At 38.4% G+C, this 18,175-nt stretch overlaps 2 protein-coding genes across 7 annotated transcripts in view; one reads left to right on the forward strand and one right to left on the reverse strand.

Annotated features, from left to right (window-relative positions):
• Positions 1-14,019, forward strand: part of LOC117951006 (arf-GAP with coiled-coil, ANK repeat and PH domain-containing protein 2-like) — a 65,034-nt gene extending 51,015 nt beyond the window's left edge. For 3 of the 5 annotated variants that reach the window (XM_034882480.1, XM_034882477.1, XM_034882479.1), the window contains one exon: positions 5,186-5,188. The gene's annotated coding sequence lies outside the window, so the exon portion shown is untranslated. Of the gene's footprint in view, positions 1-5,185; positions 5,189-14,008 lie in introns of those variants that run through there. The other 2 variants (XM_034882481.1, XM_034882475.1) reach the window with 1 other exon arrangement.
• Positions 9,470-18,175, reverse strand: part of psmd1 (proteasome 26S subunit, non-ATPase 1) — a 40,647-nt gene continuing 31,941 nt past the window's right edge. Inside the window, exons 22-25 of one of the 2 annotated variants that reach the window (XM_034882472.1) lie at positions 18,069-18,155; positions 16,010-16,189; positions 11,870-12,035; positions 9,470-9,677 (exon numbers count right to left, since the gene is read on the reverse strand). In XM_034882472.1, coding sequence (XP_034738363.1) covers positions 11,889-12,035; positions 16,010-16,189; positions 18,069-18,155 — 414 coding nt within the window. In that variant the 3' untranslated portion in view covers positions 9,470-9,677; positions 11,870-11,888. Of the gene's footprint in view, positions 9,678-11,755; positions 11,780-11,869; positions 12,036-16,009; positions 16,190-18,068; positions 18,156-18,175 lie in introns of those variants that run through there. The other variant, XM_034882473.1, reaches the window with a different exon arrangement.

Genomic DNA, 18,175 nt, shown 5'->3' on the forward strand with positions numbered 1-18,175 from the left:
CACTCTGACTGCCAGGGCCCAAACTGCAGAACATATTCATGTTAACGAGTCACAGGGTCCAATGGTGACTAAAGTCTTTTTTTCTTTTCTTTTTTTTTATAAACAAATAAAAAACTTAAAAACGCCAGCCGGATGAGATCATTTCACTTACTTCCAATGTAAAAACCAAGTCTAAATATGTTATGCTTCACTTCATTAACTGACACTATATAGTTTCTGGGAAATGTTAATAGACACTGCAAGTAAAGTCACTGTTTACTTGACCAACTTGCTGACTCGAAGATATTTTTGCATGATTTATGTACAAACCTGATTGGGGGAGATTCTTTGTTCTGCCTGATCGCTGCTGTTTGACCATGATAAGGAGGAATGATGTTTATGAATTATAGCAAATTGGATAGCTGTGAACTCTTTTCAAGACAATGAACTTCTGTTAATGTTTGACTAAATAAATAAATAACGTTATCATTAAAAAGTTGAATCTCTGCCACAAAAGCTTGATGGCTGAGGGGACGGCCCTACATTTTTAAATGTTCTTTTATGTTCTTAGGCTGTGGAAAGAACTATTCACAAATTGCTTTTATTTATGAAGGGTTTGCAAAAAACATTTGTACATGAATAACAATACACTGTGCAAGGGTTAAACCAGACTGACAAATGAAGGGCAGAAAGAGTCAAAGATACCTCTAAGCAACAGTTGAATAAAAAGTGAAGGCATCACCATTATTGGAAACTGGAAGCGTAGCATCAAAACGTGTGCCGATTTAAAAAGAAGAGTTCCTGTTTCATTGTCAACTGCACAATAAGTAAGCCTATAATAAGAATAAGCTGGACTCAACAGGCTGTTGCTTCAGTTATTAGCCGAGTTATTCTTCAAACTTCACAATATAAACAGAAGGTTAGCCCAGGGTTAGCACTGTTGGAACTGGATCAGCTGAATACTATAAACATATTCAATCTAACCACTGAGTAGACTGCAGCGGGCTCAAAGAAAACCAAAACTATTCACAGCCCCAATGGTTTTCTAACTCAAATTAGAATGGTATTTGTGGGAAAATGGTTACAACAATACTCTCCTGTCATCAATTCATTCTTCTTCTTTTTGGGCTAAAACTATTTCCCATTCAAATAATACATGTGTATTCATATTATGTACATCTGAAGTGTACTGTTTTAGCCACAATTGAAGTTAATAAGAAAAACATCAAAATAACGTGATTCTAAACGTTTGGGCAGTGTAGATGTTTTTGGTTTTGACTTTGTCATTGGATTAGATCATTTAAAGTGTTAAAGAGTAATAGATTACAAATCGGAGTCTCAATTTTGTGTGCAATAGCTGTAGCCCAGCAAAAGACAACAGTGGTTTATTTAAGTTGAAGTAGCCATGTAAAAAGACAAGTAAGAGTCCTGCATTTTAACTCCAGCTGTCAAATAAATGTAGAGTAAAAAGTATGCGTATGTATATTTTTCTATGAAATGTAGTGGAGTAGAAGTATAAAGTAGATCAAAGTAGCAGTAAATTTGCTTTCCACCACTGTCCATAGTTGGTTATTTGAAAGACATGGCTGAGAACTTCATTGGTTCAAGCTTCACCTCTGTCTTTGAGAAAAGATTATATAAAAGAAAAAGCCTTCATCCAGACAGAAACACTGCTCTGTTTAAGCATTTCTTGGCCTCCAAATCTTCAGCCATAATTACTAATATTTACTCCATCGTGTTCACACTGAACAGAAAGGTTCAAGTTTCACATTTTGGAGCGGCCTTGTGCTTGGAATCCAAACAGTTCAGCTTGTATTCTCTAAACGCTGATGAATGGACTGCCGGTATGAATAGGCACAGTGTTATGAGCACACTTTCATTCCACAGTATCCTCCACAACACTCACACTGACAAGGGAAGGAAAAAGGTGGTTGGGGCCAATGTGTTAGACAACGTGCAGCAATGCGTTGTACCATGCACTACCTTCACCAGGCTGCAGAGCTAAGCTTCGTTCTGCAGAACTCGTGCCTGTTTAGTTTGGTCTGTAGCAGATCCCGGCTGCCTCCCACATTTTTTTATTCTTCCATTTCTGAGTGAAGCCTCCCCAGAGCGCAGTGCTCACAAAATGGTGAGCTCTCAGGCGTCACCATTTCCAGCAGGTCTCCCCAGCTGGGGAGGTCTGGTGTCCAGCTGTTCCGACACAGAGGATGGAAACCTCCTCTCAGACTGAGGGAGCATTCAGCCAGTGCTCCTCCAATCCAAAGAGTATTTGGACAGTGGGAACCCAGAGGTCACATAACTGCTGCATATATTTCCCAGACTTAGGCACATGAGGAAGAAATACCAACAGTGTGGTGATATTGTAGATGTATCTTACTGTTAACAAACCCGACTTAAAGACCAAAACTAACAATGAATTGATTCTACATGTTTGAATGAAGAGGGACGTTGGAAAGAAATGCATTCAGTCAAGTTAAAGTCAGTAGCAAGAAAAATGAAGACAATCGGTGCTTTCTACACCGAGTTATACTCCTGCTAGAGTTAGCACCCAACAGGCCTAAACAGAGCAAGTTTTAAACGTGTTTTTAGCCTCTGAACATGTTCAAAATGTCATTAAAGTGCCTACCCATATGCAGTTATTCCTTCTGAGTGAACTCAGCGAATTTTACTGCAGTAAATGTGACAGAAAGGCATGTCTCGACTAGTGTGGAAAACAGGAAATAAACAGAGGTATGTTCACTGACTGAATTAACACACTTTTATGCTTTTCTGTCACATGTACTGCACTCAAATTCTCTCTGTTCAATTGGACGGAAGAACAGCACATGGCTAAAAACACGTTTAAAACTTGCCCTGTTTAAGTCTGTTGGGTGCTAACTCTAGCGGGATGATAACAGAGTGTAGGCAGCACCGATTTTTCTTGATACTAACAGCACCCCAAATTCAGAGCTACGTATTGAAATTGACCGGAATTCTCCTTTAACAAAATGAATTGATAAAGTAAAGTTGATTAAGGTACTTCTACTTCAAAAGTAAGGTGCTCCTTTATTAGCTCAGTGTTTGCTAAAAACTACAGTTCCCAGCTGTTTTCGGACGTTATTGAGCTTTCATTTAGTTTTTTAGTTTTTTGAAATGAAGCCAAATGGTGCTCTGTTTTTATTGTTTTTTAAAAAAAAGATTTTTTTCAGGTTAAACAAAGGACTCGTGGCTGAGAAAAACATACAGTGTAACACAGTCCAAAAGTGTTAAGCGATGGACAAAAATGTTGTTTGTTTTGGTCATTTTACATGATTTATTTCAAATAAAAAATATGGAATTATAACAGCCTTATCCATTAACCTAAAAGTATTCAGACAGTAGGAGTGGAAAGGTCAACCGGGCTTGTAACCAGACAGCTGCAGGTTCAAATTCCCACATCAACTAGGAACATGAGAGACAGAGAAGAGTAAATTACCAACCCTCTCTTCCCTAAACATTTACTGTTGTGGCACACTTAAGCAAGGCACTTACTGTATAAGCCCCAGCGATTAATCATGGCCCATTACAATTTCACAAAACCTGAGTTGACATATGCAAATTGCTTGTTTTGTCTGATGGAGAGCCCAAAGATGTGTGGCATGTTGAGCATTTTTACTCACATCAAAACATTTGACTAATTGATTCTGTTGCTCAAAAAAAGCGGCAATCTCAAACCTCTTTATTTTTTAATAAACCAGTGGCAATGGTAAATGAGCAAAATGTTTTGTTTTTTAAATTTTATCTTAACTCTATACACCAGTTTGTTTCACTGGTACGCCAGTTTCTCTGACATTATTGCATGTTTTTGTCTCTACACAGTATTTGCTGTTGCTGGGGGAAGAGAAGGGAGTCCCATCTTTGAACTTTGAGTCTCAGCATAGTTCCTCGAGTTCATGTCGCCAACAGCCAACAGAATAGAGTCCATGCAACTCTCATCAGCTGTGGAATTCAAGCAAGGAGCTCAGAGGCTTCAAGAAGGTCGTTAATCAGAAAAGTGTTGTTCAGGGATTAAATGCAGTGCTTAGACCTTCCACTTGTCCTGCCAATTGTCCTGCCCAGCTGCTGCTGACGGATGCCAGCACCGACTCAGAGCGTTATCTAACTATTCAGCCTGTTTTGACATCAGTTGCCCCATCTAGGTGCAGAAGGGCCGAGTGAACGTCAACACTGTAGACTTTAGTCACCGAGGTACGGTAGGGATAGAGTAAACAGGCAACACACGTGGCAGAGAGACAGGGAACTTGTTCTTTCTGAAGCTGGGGGTGTGTCAGGATCTCTTCAGTGCTACTAACAATCAGACATCATCAGAACTGCAGCAGCCTGTCACCAACTGTACTTTCTCTGTGGCACAAATGTCATTAAACTATGACCAAGAAGTGTATTTGGTGTAACTATTGCAACTAACAATTATCTATCTTTTGATTATCTATTTCAGTCATCTGTCTACTTATTTTAATGGTTACAGCTATAAAATGTCACTTGTCTGTTTCAGCCAACCAGAGTTCAGAGATTCATGTTTTTATATTTTTCAAATAAAATATTTCCATTTCTAGCTTCTTAAAATTGACAACTTGCCGCTTTTCTCTGTTTTGTGTGGAAATAAAATACAGTTGTTGTTTGAACTGTTGGTCGGACCGAGCAAGTTTTTGGACAGTTTGTGGATCACATGATTATTTGATTGAGAACATAACATGCAGATTCATCGATAAAATAAATCATCTTTAATATCCAAAGTGTAGGGATCCTTTTCAAAATGATGTGTTTGTGTCAAAAGATGAATGTTGGCTAATATGTTGTTATCAGACTTTTAAGACTCAGAGGTATCAGCCTAAAAACATGCTTAACATTCTTAATGTTACCGTCTAAGCCCCCTTACTCTTACTGCACGGACATTATTATGTGGTGTGTGGTGTGTTGTACGGAAGGGCAGTGTGCAATTGGTCGGCTAGTTGCAGTCTGTGCAAATACTGTGTGTGTGTGTGTGTGTGTGTGTGTGTGTGTGTGTGTGTGTGTGTGTGTGTGCATGTGAACTAGTGACAGTCCATGTATTTACTGTATGTATGCTTGACTATATGTTATTTTGTACTTTATAAACAGCAGATACTGTATGAGTCCAAGAAAAATTTCCTTCAGGACAGTAAAGTCTAACAGCTTAGCGGTCATTTCCGTCTTTTTGGACACGGAGGAGGCAGTGTGAGAGTTCACAAATTGTGAATCTGTGGTATAGGAACACTGGCAGAAAAAAGAGTAAGTAAGCATAATGGAAATGTTTGTATTAACTCCATGCTGCTTCAAAGTCTGCTGCAGGAGGTCATTATCTTTTCACCGTCAGAGATAGAAGTCAACCTATGAGCTGAGGCCAACATCCACAACATCTTGAGTTGGTTCAGCGTGGACCTCCATTCAGAGGAGACAGAACAGTCTGCTCAATCCAGAGGTCCATCATGGACCACCGGCGCATCACTCGCTGGTCCTTGAGTCCAGCCAAAAACTCTCAGAGACCTCGGCCCTGTCCGCAGGCCACACATCACTGACCTGACCGTTGAGCTCTCTGGTGGGTCCGCTTGTTGCTTTAGCAGCGCTGCTAAACCCTCCATCCTTTCATCAACACAGTCACCACCACTGCATCCACAGACGGTGACTACATGTTCCGTCTGCTCACACAAAATCTTCTCCTCTTCCTCCTCCATTTCTTGATGTTTGGTTTGTCGGTTTACTGACAGACATAAGTCGCTGCTGGTTGGCTGCCTGCCTGCCTCCATGCAACCAAGGGATCCTTTTTGCCTTCTATGGTGCTTCATAGTTGTATTCTTTAGGGAATTTGGAGCTTCAATCTTTCACACTTCCTAAAAAAGCCCAAGTCTAAGCTCAGAGGTAAGAGTCATGGATTTGTAAGCAAAAGGTCACAGGTTTGATTCCTACGAAGGCCAATAATTGTTGAGAAATTTCTGTTTGGGCTGTCAAATTGGTGGATGGATTATGTTGTCGTAAATAGAGCCACGCATCTAGCATGGTTTAAAAAGGGCTCAGAAGGAGTTCGCCTATGGCACCAAAACATCCAGGAGCACCATGACAAATGTAGTAGTACCACACGGAACAAAGCTGCAAAACTATGCTTTGTCGTTAGTAAGGAAAATGAGAAAGTGTAAAAAAGACTGAAAACCAGAGCTTCGAAGGGTTGTTTGGTGAATCACTGATTCTTATTGTGTCTTAGTTTACAATTCAAACACAGATAGGAGGATGAAGTCCACTCCATCACAGAAATGTGAGAGTATGTCTGAGGTATGAGACGTGGCTAAGAACAGATGCAGACACACAAACCACATCTACATCCCATGCACGCTTTAATTCAATTTATAGTGTCAAGCCAGAACACAACATTCAGGACACTTTTCTTACAGATAGAGAAGGTCTGGAACTCACTCTATAACTTACAGAGACACAACAGTTGGGTGTTTGGGTTGCAGAGTGACTTAACATTCCCTCCTGTGGAGGCAACATGGTGTTACAGCATCTCCAGGAATGGGATCCCATAATAGAAAGTTCGTCCCTCAGCTGTGGAATCAACAGTCTCTATATTTAGGATGTGTCCAATTGGACTTGGAGTTCTGCTTCATTAAAACAGCAGATGCTTCTTCCTCCATCTCACAGGAGCACATGCTGAGTGAAAACAATGATGGATTGGGTTGTTAAGGTCAAAGTTAGATAGACCTGGCAGGAGTGTGTACCTCTGTGTGTGTGTGTCTGCATCACAGTTCTACACAGCCGAGGGGATGAAAGATTTGGAGCGTCTGAGAAGTCGATAAAGTTGTTCAACAGTCCTCCATGACCAAGTATCTGGGAATGTGAAGGGAGGAGTTGATTAGACTAAATGTCTGGCCATAATGTACACAGGCTGGTTCACTGGCCACTTACTTCACAGCAAAGACATTTTTCCACCAGTCTTACGCATTAAAAATCAAACGAGTGGCATTCCAATACATTTCATGCAGAAAACAACTGCCTGTGTTATCGTTTCCTAAACGCCTCCCAAACCACTCTTCCACATGGAGATTAATTTACCAAATATAATCACACTTAGGTTGGGGAAACTAGCCACTTGAAGATGATAAACTTGATCTTGAGTTAAAGGCCAAAACCACAAAAAAAAATTTTTTTTAAATGATGCCGCAGAATTTGTGCATTTACAAGGTGGATAGTTGGACTGAAGTTGTGACTAATAGTACAACGAATTTTTGGATGTATATAAAACTCAAACTGATATGCTAGCTCTAGTTTCTATTACATTTGAATAATCTGCAATCCATTTCAATGCAGTTATGTAATTTACATTTCAAAAACTTACATGGTTGGGAATGACAACTTGGAGATTGCATGGCAACTAGTGGCACCACACAAGAGTTCACAATGTTCTCATCAATGCTATTTGCTAAAATTAGCAATTCCAGTGGATGAATTTTTCTGACATACTATGCCATTAGTTCTTTATCATTTTTTATGACTTTTTCTGACATACAATGTTCTAAGACTTTTTTTTAGCACACTGTACTATGACTTTTTATGATTTTTGGTGACTTACTATACTATGACTTTTTAATGAAATTTTTATGACATACTACTGACTATGACTCTTTTGAGGATTTTTATGACACACTACATAATAACGTTTTTATGACATACTATACTATGCCTTTTATATGATTTAATGACATACTAAATTATGACTTTTTATGAAATCTTCGACACCCTATAATATGACTTGAATGAAATTCTTATAACATATATTGACTTTTTGTTAAGACATTTTGTGACCTAATGACATTTTACGACATACTTAACTATGGCTTTTTAATGTTTTTTATGACGAGTTATTATTACTGAGTTTTTAATAGCATACTATACAGTTAGATACTGTACTATAACTTTTTTATAAAATGTTTACGTCATGCTATACTATGACTTTTTTATGGAATGTTCCACATACTTAATTGCCTCATTTATGACTTAAGTGACATTCCATGACTTTTTATTTTGACATTTTTTGGGACATACTATACAATGACTTCTACGACATACTAATCTATGACTCTTTTGATAAATGTTATGACATGGCATAATATGTTATAACATTTTCATGACATACTATACTATGACTTTTTATGACATTTTTGTGACTTATTGATGTTTTAGATTTTTTTTTTATACTACACTTTATACTTATACTCGTTTTATGGAATGTTTTACATACTTTACTGCCTCTATTACAATTCTTTATGGCATACTATATTACTTTTTTATGAATTCATTATGAAATATTATACTCTGACCTTTTATTACCTACCATACTATGACTGTTATGACATTTTTGTGAAAGAATAGACTTTTTGCTTTGAGCCGTTTGTGACATACTAAAATATGACTTTTTAATCAAAATGTTTGACATACGTAGCTGCCTCTTTAATGCTTTTTTATAGCATACTATGACTTTTTTATGAAATAATGAAATTGTTATGACATACATATAGTACAAGTACACTATACATATAGTACAAGTTTTTAATACTTTTTTATGGCATACTATATGACTTTTATATATATATATATATAAACTTTTTAACATACAAAACTATGGCTTTTTAATGATTTTCTATGACATACAAGGACTTTTTGTCATGAAATTTTTGTGACATACTGTACCAAGACTTTAGTATACATTTCATAAACATTTACTTTAATGACATGTTTGACATGACTAAACTGCATTTTTTCCTTTTTTATGACATACTATGCAATTACTTTTTTTAATGAAATTTGTGACTAACTATAGTATGACTTTTTGTGACATATGACCTTTTAATTAAATTTTCTGACACACTAAATTATGGCTTTTTAAATGACTTTTTGAAATCGTTTTAATAAAATGATTTTTTTTGACATACTATACTATTTTTTTTGTTAAGACATTGTGACATACTATATTATTACTTTTTGTTTTAACTTTTTGAGGACTTACTATACTATGACTTTTTAAATGAAATTTTGATATAGCATTCTAAACTTTTTTTTTATATGATTTTTATGATAACACTTTTGAAATACTAAACTGCCTCTTATGATACTATGACTTTTTTTTCAACATTCTATACTGAGTTTAAATGAAACTTCTACAACATACTATCACGCCATGACATTTTAATGACATACTACACGGCCTCTTAAAATGTTTTCATGGCATATTATAATATGATTTGTTTTGACCTACCTTACTATGGCTTTTATATGAGTTTATATGGCATACTATAATATGACTAAATGACATACTACAGAGACTGAGTGCTGGGCAGTATGAAGCAGCTGCTGCTGAGTGCTGAAAATGTAAACCAGTCTAAATGTATGGGATCAGAAAAATTCCCCTCAATGCACACCTGGTAAAATATCGACTCAAATAAACACACACAAAACACACAAAATCTCCAGCCTCCAATATATATCATTTTTTATTGTACGGACAGAAAATTATACATTTCGAAGATGTAAAACATTCCCTGTCTGGCAAATGAGAAGGCAGCACAGGAAAGAAACGTGTAAAAGAATAAGTGAAGCAGGGAGGTGGATGAATAAATGGATGCACAAAGGGGACACGCTGGACCAACATGCTGAGACCTCACTTCTTCTGATGCCTGAGGAGAGTAAAAACAAACTGATTAGATATGATTAAATTAACTTTAATAATCCAAACGTCAAAAACATAAAGGAGGACGATAGAGATGGAAAAGGGTCCCATGTTAACAACCAACAAAATTCACAGCATTGGACAACTCAAAACCGGGGTGTGAGGGTTAAGAATTATGTGCACTGACAACAAAGTACTGTTACATTTAATTTGGTTAATCTGAATGATGGACTTTGGTTCATGAGGAATTCATGTTTGTTTGGTGGTCAGACACTTTTGCATTATAAAGTCTGAGATATTGGAGCTTTTGAGAAAAATTAAAAATTACAACTTGATGCTTTTTACAAAACAGACAGTTGAGTGTGAAATGACACAAAAGTAGTATAACATCCGTTTCCAGGTGCTGCGTGTAGGTTACAAACACAGTGAAAGCATTTGAATGCCAAAAAGCTACCACTGCATAGAATAACGGTTATATCTGCTTTGTTGATTGGATGTTGATCAAGTTTGAAAGCGGTCGACAGCAATAACAGTATATGGTCTACTTATTCAAAATTTAAAATGCATGGGATCTTTATTTTGATGGATGTTCATTGAGTGTCTTTTTTTTATTTATATTTTTTTTAAAACACACACGCACGCACGCACGCACGTACAGTAAGCTGAGCTACATTTTTTCTCTTCAAGTTACAAAACAATAATTAAATATAATACTGTAATATGCTGAGACAGAGCTCATTAGATCTCATCACAAAAAAAGGCGTGGGTGTACCTCACTTGTACCTCATGTACATGCTACACAGTCAGGACAAATTTAAGGCATTAAACTTAGGATGATGTTGCACCGGTCACTGGTTACAACAGGAAAAGCTCAGGTTGAAGCGAGAACACTCACAATGCCAGGGCCCTGGAACTGGCAAAACTAAATGGCATCCAATTATGGTCAGCCATTATAAATGTAATTAAGTGCGTATGTTTTTCCTGCTATAACATTGGCTATAATTCATCACATTCTATCATAGTTAAAAAAGCAGTGAAAAAGCTGCAAACTGTGAATGAAGGACAGCACCATTTCTGCTCCAGCTGTCAGGATCCACATGCATTCAAGTTGTTTGAGATGTTGAAGTGAATTACACATCAGCATAGTGTCGGGCCTTTCATGTATCTACACATTCTGTGGAAAGTCTCCACACACCAAAACAAGTCCTGACAAGAGCTCTTATCAGGTACTGAGTATTGAGTGAAAATACCTGCATGGCTGGAGCATGACTATTTAGGAGCCTACATACCAGAAAGCATACAGTCAGTAAAAAAGATCTGATCAAATGCACCGTGACTGAACACATTTCTTCTCTGGGAATCAAACCTTTTATAACGACTGGGTCCCTTGAAACGCTTGGCCGCTGTGCTGTTCTGGCAAACACACAATCCTGCAGTGTTTACTCTGTCACACAGCACTTGGACCTCATTAAGAGATGACATAGTACGCACAGCGGCCCTAATTTGGTCATTGACACCTCATCAGTCTCATAACACGCAACAGCGAGCTCCTACAAGAGAGGCGGGCTGCAGCCGATCCAACACAAACACAAAAAGCAGCCAGGAATCATTATATCAAGCATCCAGCTTCATAGGCATGTGCAGTGAGAGGGTTTGCCCTCTGAGCTGGTGTTTAGAGATGGCAGTGGTGTTTACATTCCTCCGTCAGTGACGGGTTAAATCGGGTTAGACTAGGAAACAGCAGCAAAGACCTGCATTGTGTGTTATCGCATAATGTTACTTCCATTTAAAAAACGGCCCGACTGCAATGTGTGTTAAAGCCATAGCCTGGAGATCAGCGACACAGTATTGTATTTAATTGTATCTTTACTTTCACACTGCCGGCAGCCACGATCCAGGACTTTTAAAAAGACTCTGCTGACACACTGGAGCAACCGGTGGGACAGAAAGTCTAAAAAAGCATGTCACCATTATATGGTAACTGCTCGAAGTAACTAAGAAAGTACCTGGTAATAGCTAACAGGTAATTCTTTTAGTATCACCTCCTTCAAGGTTCCAAGCGAGCTGAGGAGAAGGTGACGTAAAAACCTGATTGGTCAGTGGTAAGCGCCGTAACAGCATATGGGGAAATGAAACCAGAGTGTTGAAAATCACCAGACACTTTGCTTTAGTTATGAATGAATAACAAGAAATGCATACCTTTGCTGTGAGAGCATTTCTACTCGTCAATGTACTCGAACGGCTCAGGTGGCTCTGGCTCCTGCTCTTCCTCCTCTATTTTGGGGCCGTGAGCTGAGACAGGCTCAACCAGCTCCTCCTCCTCCTCACTGGTGTCCTTCATGATAATGATCCCGCCCGTGTGGAGCTGGTGACAGACAACAGGAAAAATCAACCAACAGAATTTGGCAAATGGATTGAGTGCCACACTATACAATTAATATTGAGGTTTAAAGTTTCCCTGCTCAAAGTACACTGTGTTTAGTACATCTCACTCTTCACTGTGAATAAGGAAATTTGATGCTTATGCAACAGCTGGAAGGAAACTGAACTCAGCAGTTACGAGTGCTACGGTCTGGTTTAACTCCAACGGCCGAGCAGAAAGCAGCTGATGCTGCAAACTAACAAAAAAAAAAAAAGTAGAGAGAGAAATTGGTCATAACCATAATTTCCTCTCTAAGTAATCTAATCCTGCTGGAACCACCAATCTATTTGTATTTATTTTTTTAATTCCCAGGGCCAGATAAATACACTAGGAGACTCAGGGCCAAAATCAGTTTGAGAATTGAGAATTAGAATTGTTTAAACCTGCTATTGCTGCCACTTTCTGTGCACTGTGTGCTTTAGTTAGTAATTAGTTGTCGGTAACCAGATTAAGCATACATTTAACCCCTTGAACCCTATGGTCATTTATTGAGTTTATTGTCCCTCTGGATTTATTTTATAAAAAAAACTTGTAAAACATCAACCCTGTTGTCTACAGTCAAGATATGAACGTTGTTTTTTTTCCAGGACAAACTGGGTTTTAGAATATTTAGGCTGTAGTGAGGTCACTTGAATGTTAAAAATGGTTGTAGGAACTTAAATACAAAAAAAAACAACAACAACATGAATCTCACCGATATGTGTTAATATAACAGACAGAGCAGTAAAACCTAAGCCAATCTCCTCTCTAAAACACTTCTCATATGTCTTGGGAGTCACATTGTGAAGAAATAAACATAACCTACAGTTGACAAAATACGTACATTTTTTCAAAGAAAGTCCAGACGTTTTTGCCCTCATGACATTTACTTGCCAACAATCAACATAATGTCATATTTATTGATATTACACCCACAGCAATGCTACACAAGCATTTGTGCTGTCCAAAACAGTTCTCCTATATGCAAAAAATAAACATAAGCATTATAACTCATAAAGCACATTATATTTACATTTCTTTAAAAAAGGCCCAAATATATGCCAAATCTCAAACCAGTGACCCCATTCCCCTCTGTAAAATGGTAGATATCTATCTTGTCCGCTATGTATCTGAGATCGCATACTAGACTAGTTTGACTGGGGGGGATGATTATCTCAATATTCCCACTGAACTCTTTGGTCACATTGTCTCCCATATATGGGCATGCTGCTTGCCTTCACTACACAGACAGAGAGGAGACATGGAGAACGGAGCTAGCGGCAGAAATGAGTGAAAACGTGATGAATTATGGACATCAAGTGGATAAATCTTGGATGCAACAATTTGGATTTAATGCTCAAAGACACTGAAAAAGGGCACAAGTTCCAGGCTGGATAGGAAATCACCTGTAGAGTCTAGAAAGACCCCAAAGAGCTCTCCATAACCGCTAACTTGTTAGCTTTTAGCCGCAACAATCAGTACGTTTCTATATTTTATGGTTATTAAATGATTAAGCTATGAATCAGAAGTGCTGTTTTTGCTCGTGGACGAGTCTCTCGGGTTAACAGGGTTAAAGCGTGTATATGAAATAAACAAAATAACTAGACATTGGGTGAACGCACTAGTCTTTAAAAAAAGGTCCCATTGCATGAAAATTTCACTTTGAGGATTTTTAACATTAATATGTGTTCCCCCAGCCTGACTATGACCCCCCAGTGGCTTGAAATGGTGATAGGTGTAAACCAAGCCCTGGGTATCCTGCCTTGTCTTTGAGAAAACGAAAGCTCAGATGGGCCAATCTAGAATCTTGCTCCTTATGCGGTCATCAGGGGCAAGGTTACCTCCCTTTTCTCTGCCTTGCCCGCCCAGAGAATTCAGCCCACCCATGAGAGAGAGACATCATGGCTTTCAAACGAGCAAAGTGGGAGTTGGTAAAGGCCACACCCCCAGCCTCCACCTTAATCACTTTTAATCACTATTTTGGCTTCCCATGGTTCAATTTGTGTGATCCAGCGATATTTTAAATGCGTCATTCAGTTAAACGCTACGGGTTTTTATGCAAAATCATTTTGTCCCGTCTGTGTTGTTTTTCAGACAACAAGAGTGACCAGGAGCTAGTTAGTGTCTGTTACAGGCCTCTAGGGTGCAACTAACATTTTTCCTCTAGGTCGCACCGGTGCACCTAATGTCCTTGCATCCGCTGCCTCTCCACAAACAAAGCAATGTTGTTTATATCAATATGGTTTAATGTTGCGTTACATGACCCCTTTCTTCTGTAAAGCCGTGCCTGTGTTTGGATCTCACCTCCTACTCTCCGCGCAGCCCCGCCCTCATTCACTCACACACAGCTCCCGGCAACATGGAGAGACACTAGGCTAGACTAGGCTATTTATTTCAGATCATTTTCGTATACATGTGTTGCAGCTGTATGTATGTATGTACAACATACAACTTCAACATAAGAGGAATGTAGCACAATATGGATGTGAAAGCAGTTATAAATAGCCTATGTGACTATAAAGTTGTTTTGGTTAAAATCCTCTAAGACCTATATAAAACCATCCTCAGAGAACTATGTCATGGGACCTTTAAAGTTGGGGTCCCTATACTTTTAGTATATATTGTGCTTTTAGTGGTGCATGCATCATTACCAAACTAATTTGCAATCAGTCAAATTGCCAAAGACAGCACATGGTGAAGCTGGAGCCTTCAGGCCCTATGAAGGTCTGGGCCCCATGCGGTATCCTAACTTTGTTCACATCCCCAGGAATTAATTTTAAATTACAGCCAAGACGCTCAGTCTTCCAAAGACAAAAAATGTATGCACATAAACAATATTTCAGTTGTGAGACAATGGTACAACCAATCAAGTAAGCAAGTGTGGACAAACAAGAAAGTCTAAGGGAAAAACAGGATTCTGGAGGGTTAATTTATCCAAAAGTATAGATCACAACTATGTGTACTGAGTGGTTCTGGTATTTGATTTACAATTTATTTTTGGAAGCATTCAGTTTAGATATAGAATCAACAACAGGAAACTTTATTTTCACATCAGTTGAACCACATAATAGGGTTTCAAAAATCCTCCCGACACTGACCAGATTTCAAGATAAGTCTGTAAAACCTCTTCACTTCCTAACCCTGTCTTTGAATGTAAAAACAAACCCTTAAAAGGAAAGCAGTTTTATAAAACTAAAGACACCCTTTAGGCACTTGATACAAGCATCTTACTATGTAAAACTCAAAGCTAAGCTTGCTAGACACAAAATCAAACAGTACATCCTCTTTACAGGACTAGGGTAAGTGCTCATTGGGTGACCTCACAACGTCCTGCCATTTACTGCGGAAAACTGTCAACATTTACAGCAGGACTGCAGTCGTCTGGTTTATAGGCCTGAAGAGAGCGGAGTTTCTGGACTTGGGGATGTTCAACAGAGTCCAAAATGAACCAACGGGCTGAATCAAATTTGGTCTATTCTGGCTGCAGTTTCTGTGGCGTACTACCTTGATGATCGCCACGTGTCATTGTTACATGGTGATTCTTATAAGAAGCTGTTGCTCTTCGATGCAGAAGAACTAAAACATGAACCGACATTTACTGTTGAGGTTCAAGACAGCAGAAATATATCTTGTCGCTGTACACCCTAACCCTCGATATTATATACCAACAAAATAGAGCTAGATATTAATAATAGTAATAGACATACGGTCATTTTACACACCCAGCCCGTGTGGTTTGGTTTGAACCAACTCGGTTTTTTTAGATGGATTTGAAAGCTGTGAATTGAACAGAGATTTCAAACCGCTTCTAAGTAGGTGGGGTTTGTTAATTTTAAGGTCTCCTTTGAAGAACTCTTGGTAAGACTTTTTGCTAAAGCCTCTTGAAAAATTTGGACGAGAGAGAAAGAGAGCAAGAGTGAGAGAGCGCAAGACGTTACCGGTTTGAAAGGCTGGTAGCGGCAGGTTTCGGGCATGTTGAGGACTTTGAGCTGAGCCGGCATTGCTCTAGCGGGGTTCTCCAGGAGCTGGAAGTTTGGCTCTGCCTCTTTCTTCTTCTCTTTCTCCTTTTCTTCATCCTTCTTCTCCTTCTCCTTCTCCTTTTCTGCCTCCTGGACCTCCTGTGACAGAGAAGCAGTATTTTTTGCATCAGGACTACTGTGATAACTAAAAATATTTTAGGGCTGCAAAAACCCTAATATGTTGATTACTTTCTAAATAATTTATTGTGTATATATGTCAGATTAAATTGAAAAATACCCATCAATTCTTTCCATGACTATTTCTTTCAATTTTCTTCAAATTTGTTTTCATTCGAAATATGACTTAAACAATACTTATTATTGATATTGATTAACAAAATAGCTGTTGAATAGTCCTAATGACTTTACTAATTGTATCATATTGTACATAACATACACTGTATTAATCAATACCCTGTTTACTGGCCCTGCCATTTCCATCCTTCTACTCAACATATTTTAGTGTTGATATAATTAGTGTTGAAACCAGTGGAGGGAAAATTGATTAGTTTAGCGTTAACAAAATGGTCAAAACCAAAGTAAGCTCTATAAAACTGTCCAGTAAAGGACAGTTGGCGTAACTTCTCAATAAGTTAAGCCAAATAAAATCAAAAACCAGAGATGTGAGCAGGCTGGACATTTCCAAGCTCGTCTCTCAGCACCAGAGCTGAGATGTAGCGTGGCAGAGCGAACAAACGCGCTGCTAACGCCCAGAGAAAATCCCAATGAAAGTTATATTGGCTCCGGCCAGACAGAGTCGGACTGTGAACACTGGGTATGTGTGAGTGTAAAGATTAAGACAGACTTTGAAAAAATAAATAAAACATAGCTGTATAGCGTCAAAGAGAATGCATACAGGGTACCAGGATTTGCCTCAGATACCCCCTGACGAATCTGGATGTTTGTGATTTTATCGGCAAACCAGGAGGTATTCAGTTAAGTGTGTACTAATGTTTTGCAGTCAGGAAATGGTACATGTAAGGCTAAAACTAAAAGCACCGGTACCAAAACACAATGCACAAACAAACTGCAGAGTATACACCTGATTATATGGCTGTCTGGAAGTCCAACAATGTAATACATCCTTAAAACATTACTTAAAATAAATTGCAAAGGTCTAATAGAAGGAGACCACTAGGGATGAGCGAGTACAGCATTATCTGTATCTGTTTACCACATGGATTATCTGTATCCGGATCCGTACTCGGACTGGGCGGGGCCTAAACCGGAAGTGGTCAGATTGAACCAGGAAGTGGGTCGGGTTCTCTTGAAATGTTAGGGGCTTTAACCGGTATGTTATTTAAGCATGCAATTGATATGAGTTGATCAAAAATTGTTATATTTATTGATGATTTTAAAAATATTTACATGACAGCATCAAGCTTCAGAGCAATGGTGTTTTCATGGTAACAAACAAACTAGGCCTGTATACAAAACGTTTCGCAACAATGAATACAACACATGCGGTTGCAATTATGAAGTAAAATGTAATGAACAAGAGTTTTCATACTCAATATAACTTTCTTTTTTTAACTTTTTATTTTTTATGATCAGTGGGATTTCTTTTGTTTTTGGTTCGCTGTGTTTATCACAGAACGCTGCGAGGCCAGTTGAGGAGTTGTATTCAATCCGAGCACGGATATTGACTCATATTACTCGTATAATACTTGTACTCGGCGAAAGTGCTTTATCCGTACCGGATACTCGTTTCAACCGGATACTCGGATCACCCCTAGAGACCACCTACAAAATAGAAAGATCTACCCTAAATTTACCTAAGTAGATAAAACTCTCTCCTCCAAACCACTCATTAATTCTTGTAAAATAAACAAAAATAAATTAATAACTTTCTAATATGGATATGTTGCTGTTAGTTTGGACTGCTTTTAAAATGGAAAGTGTGAAAGCAAACAAGAAAATAAACAAGATTATTAGTAATGAGGGAGGCGAGGTTTTTTTGGGCTGCATTTCCACTCACCACTTCCATCTTTTCCTCCTCCTTTTCTTTCTTCTCCTTTTCCTTCTTCTTTGCTTTGGCTGTGATGGAGAGAACAGCAGTGGATACCTGCCATGTGGGGGGGGGGG

The sequence above is a fragment of the Etheostoma cragini genome, chromosome 9 (assembly GCF_013103735.1).
Source record: "Etheostoma cragini isolate CJK2018 chromosome 9, CSU_Ecrag_1.0, whole genome shotgun sequence".
Classification (NCBI taxonomy): domain Eukaryota; kingdom Metazoa; phylum Chordata; class Actinopteri; order Perciformes; family Percidae; genus Etheostoma; species Etheostoma cragini.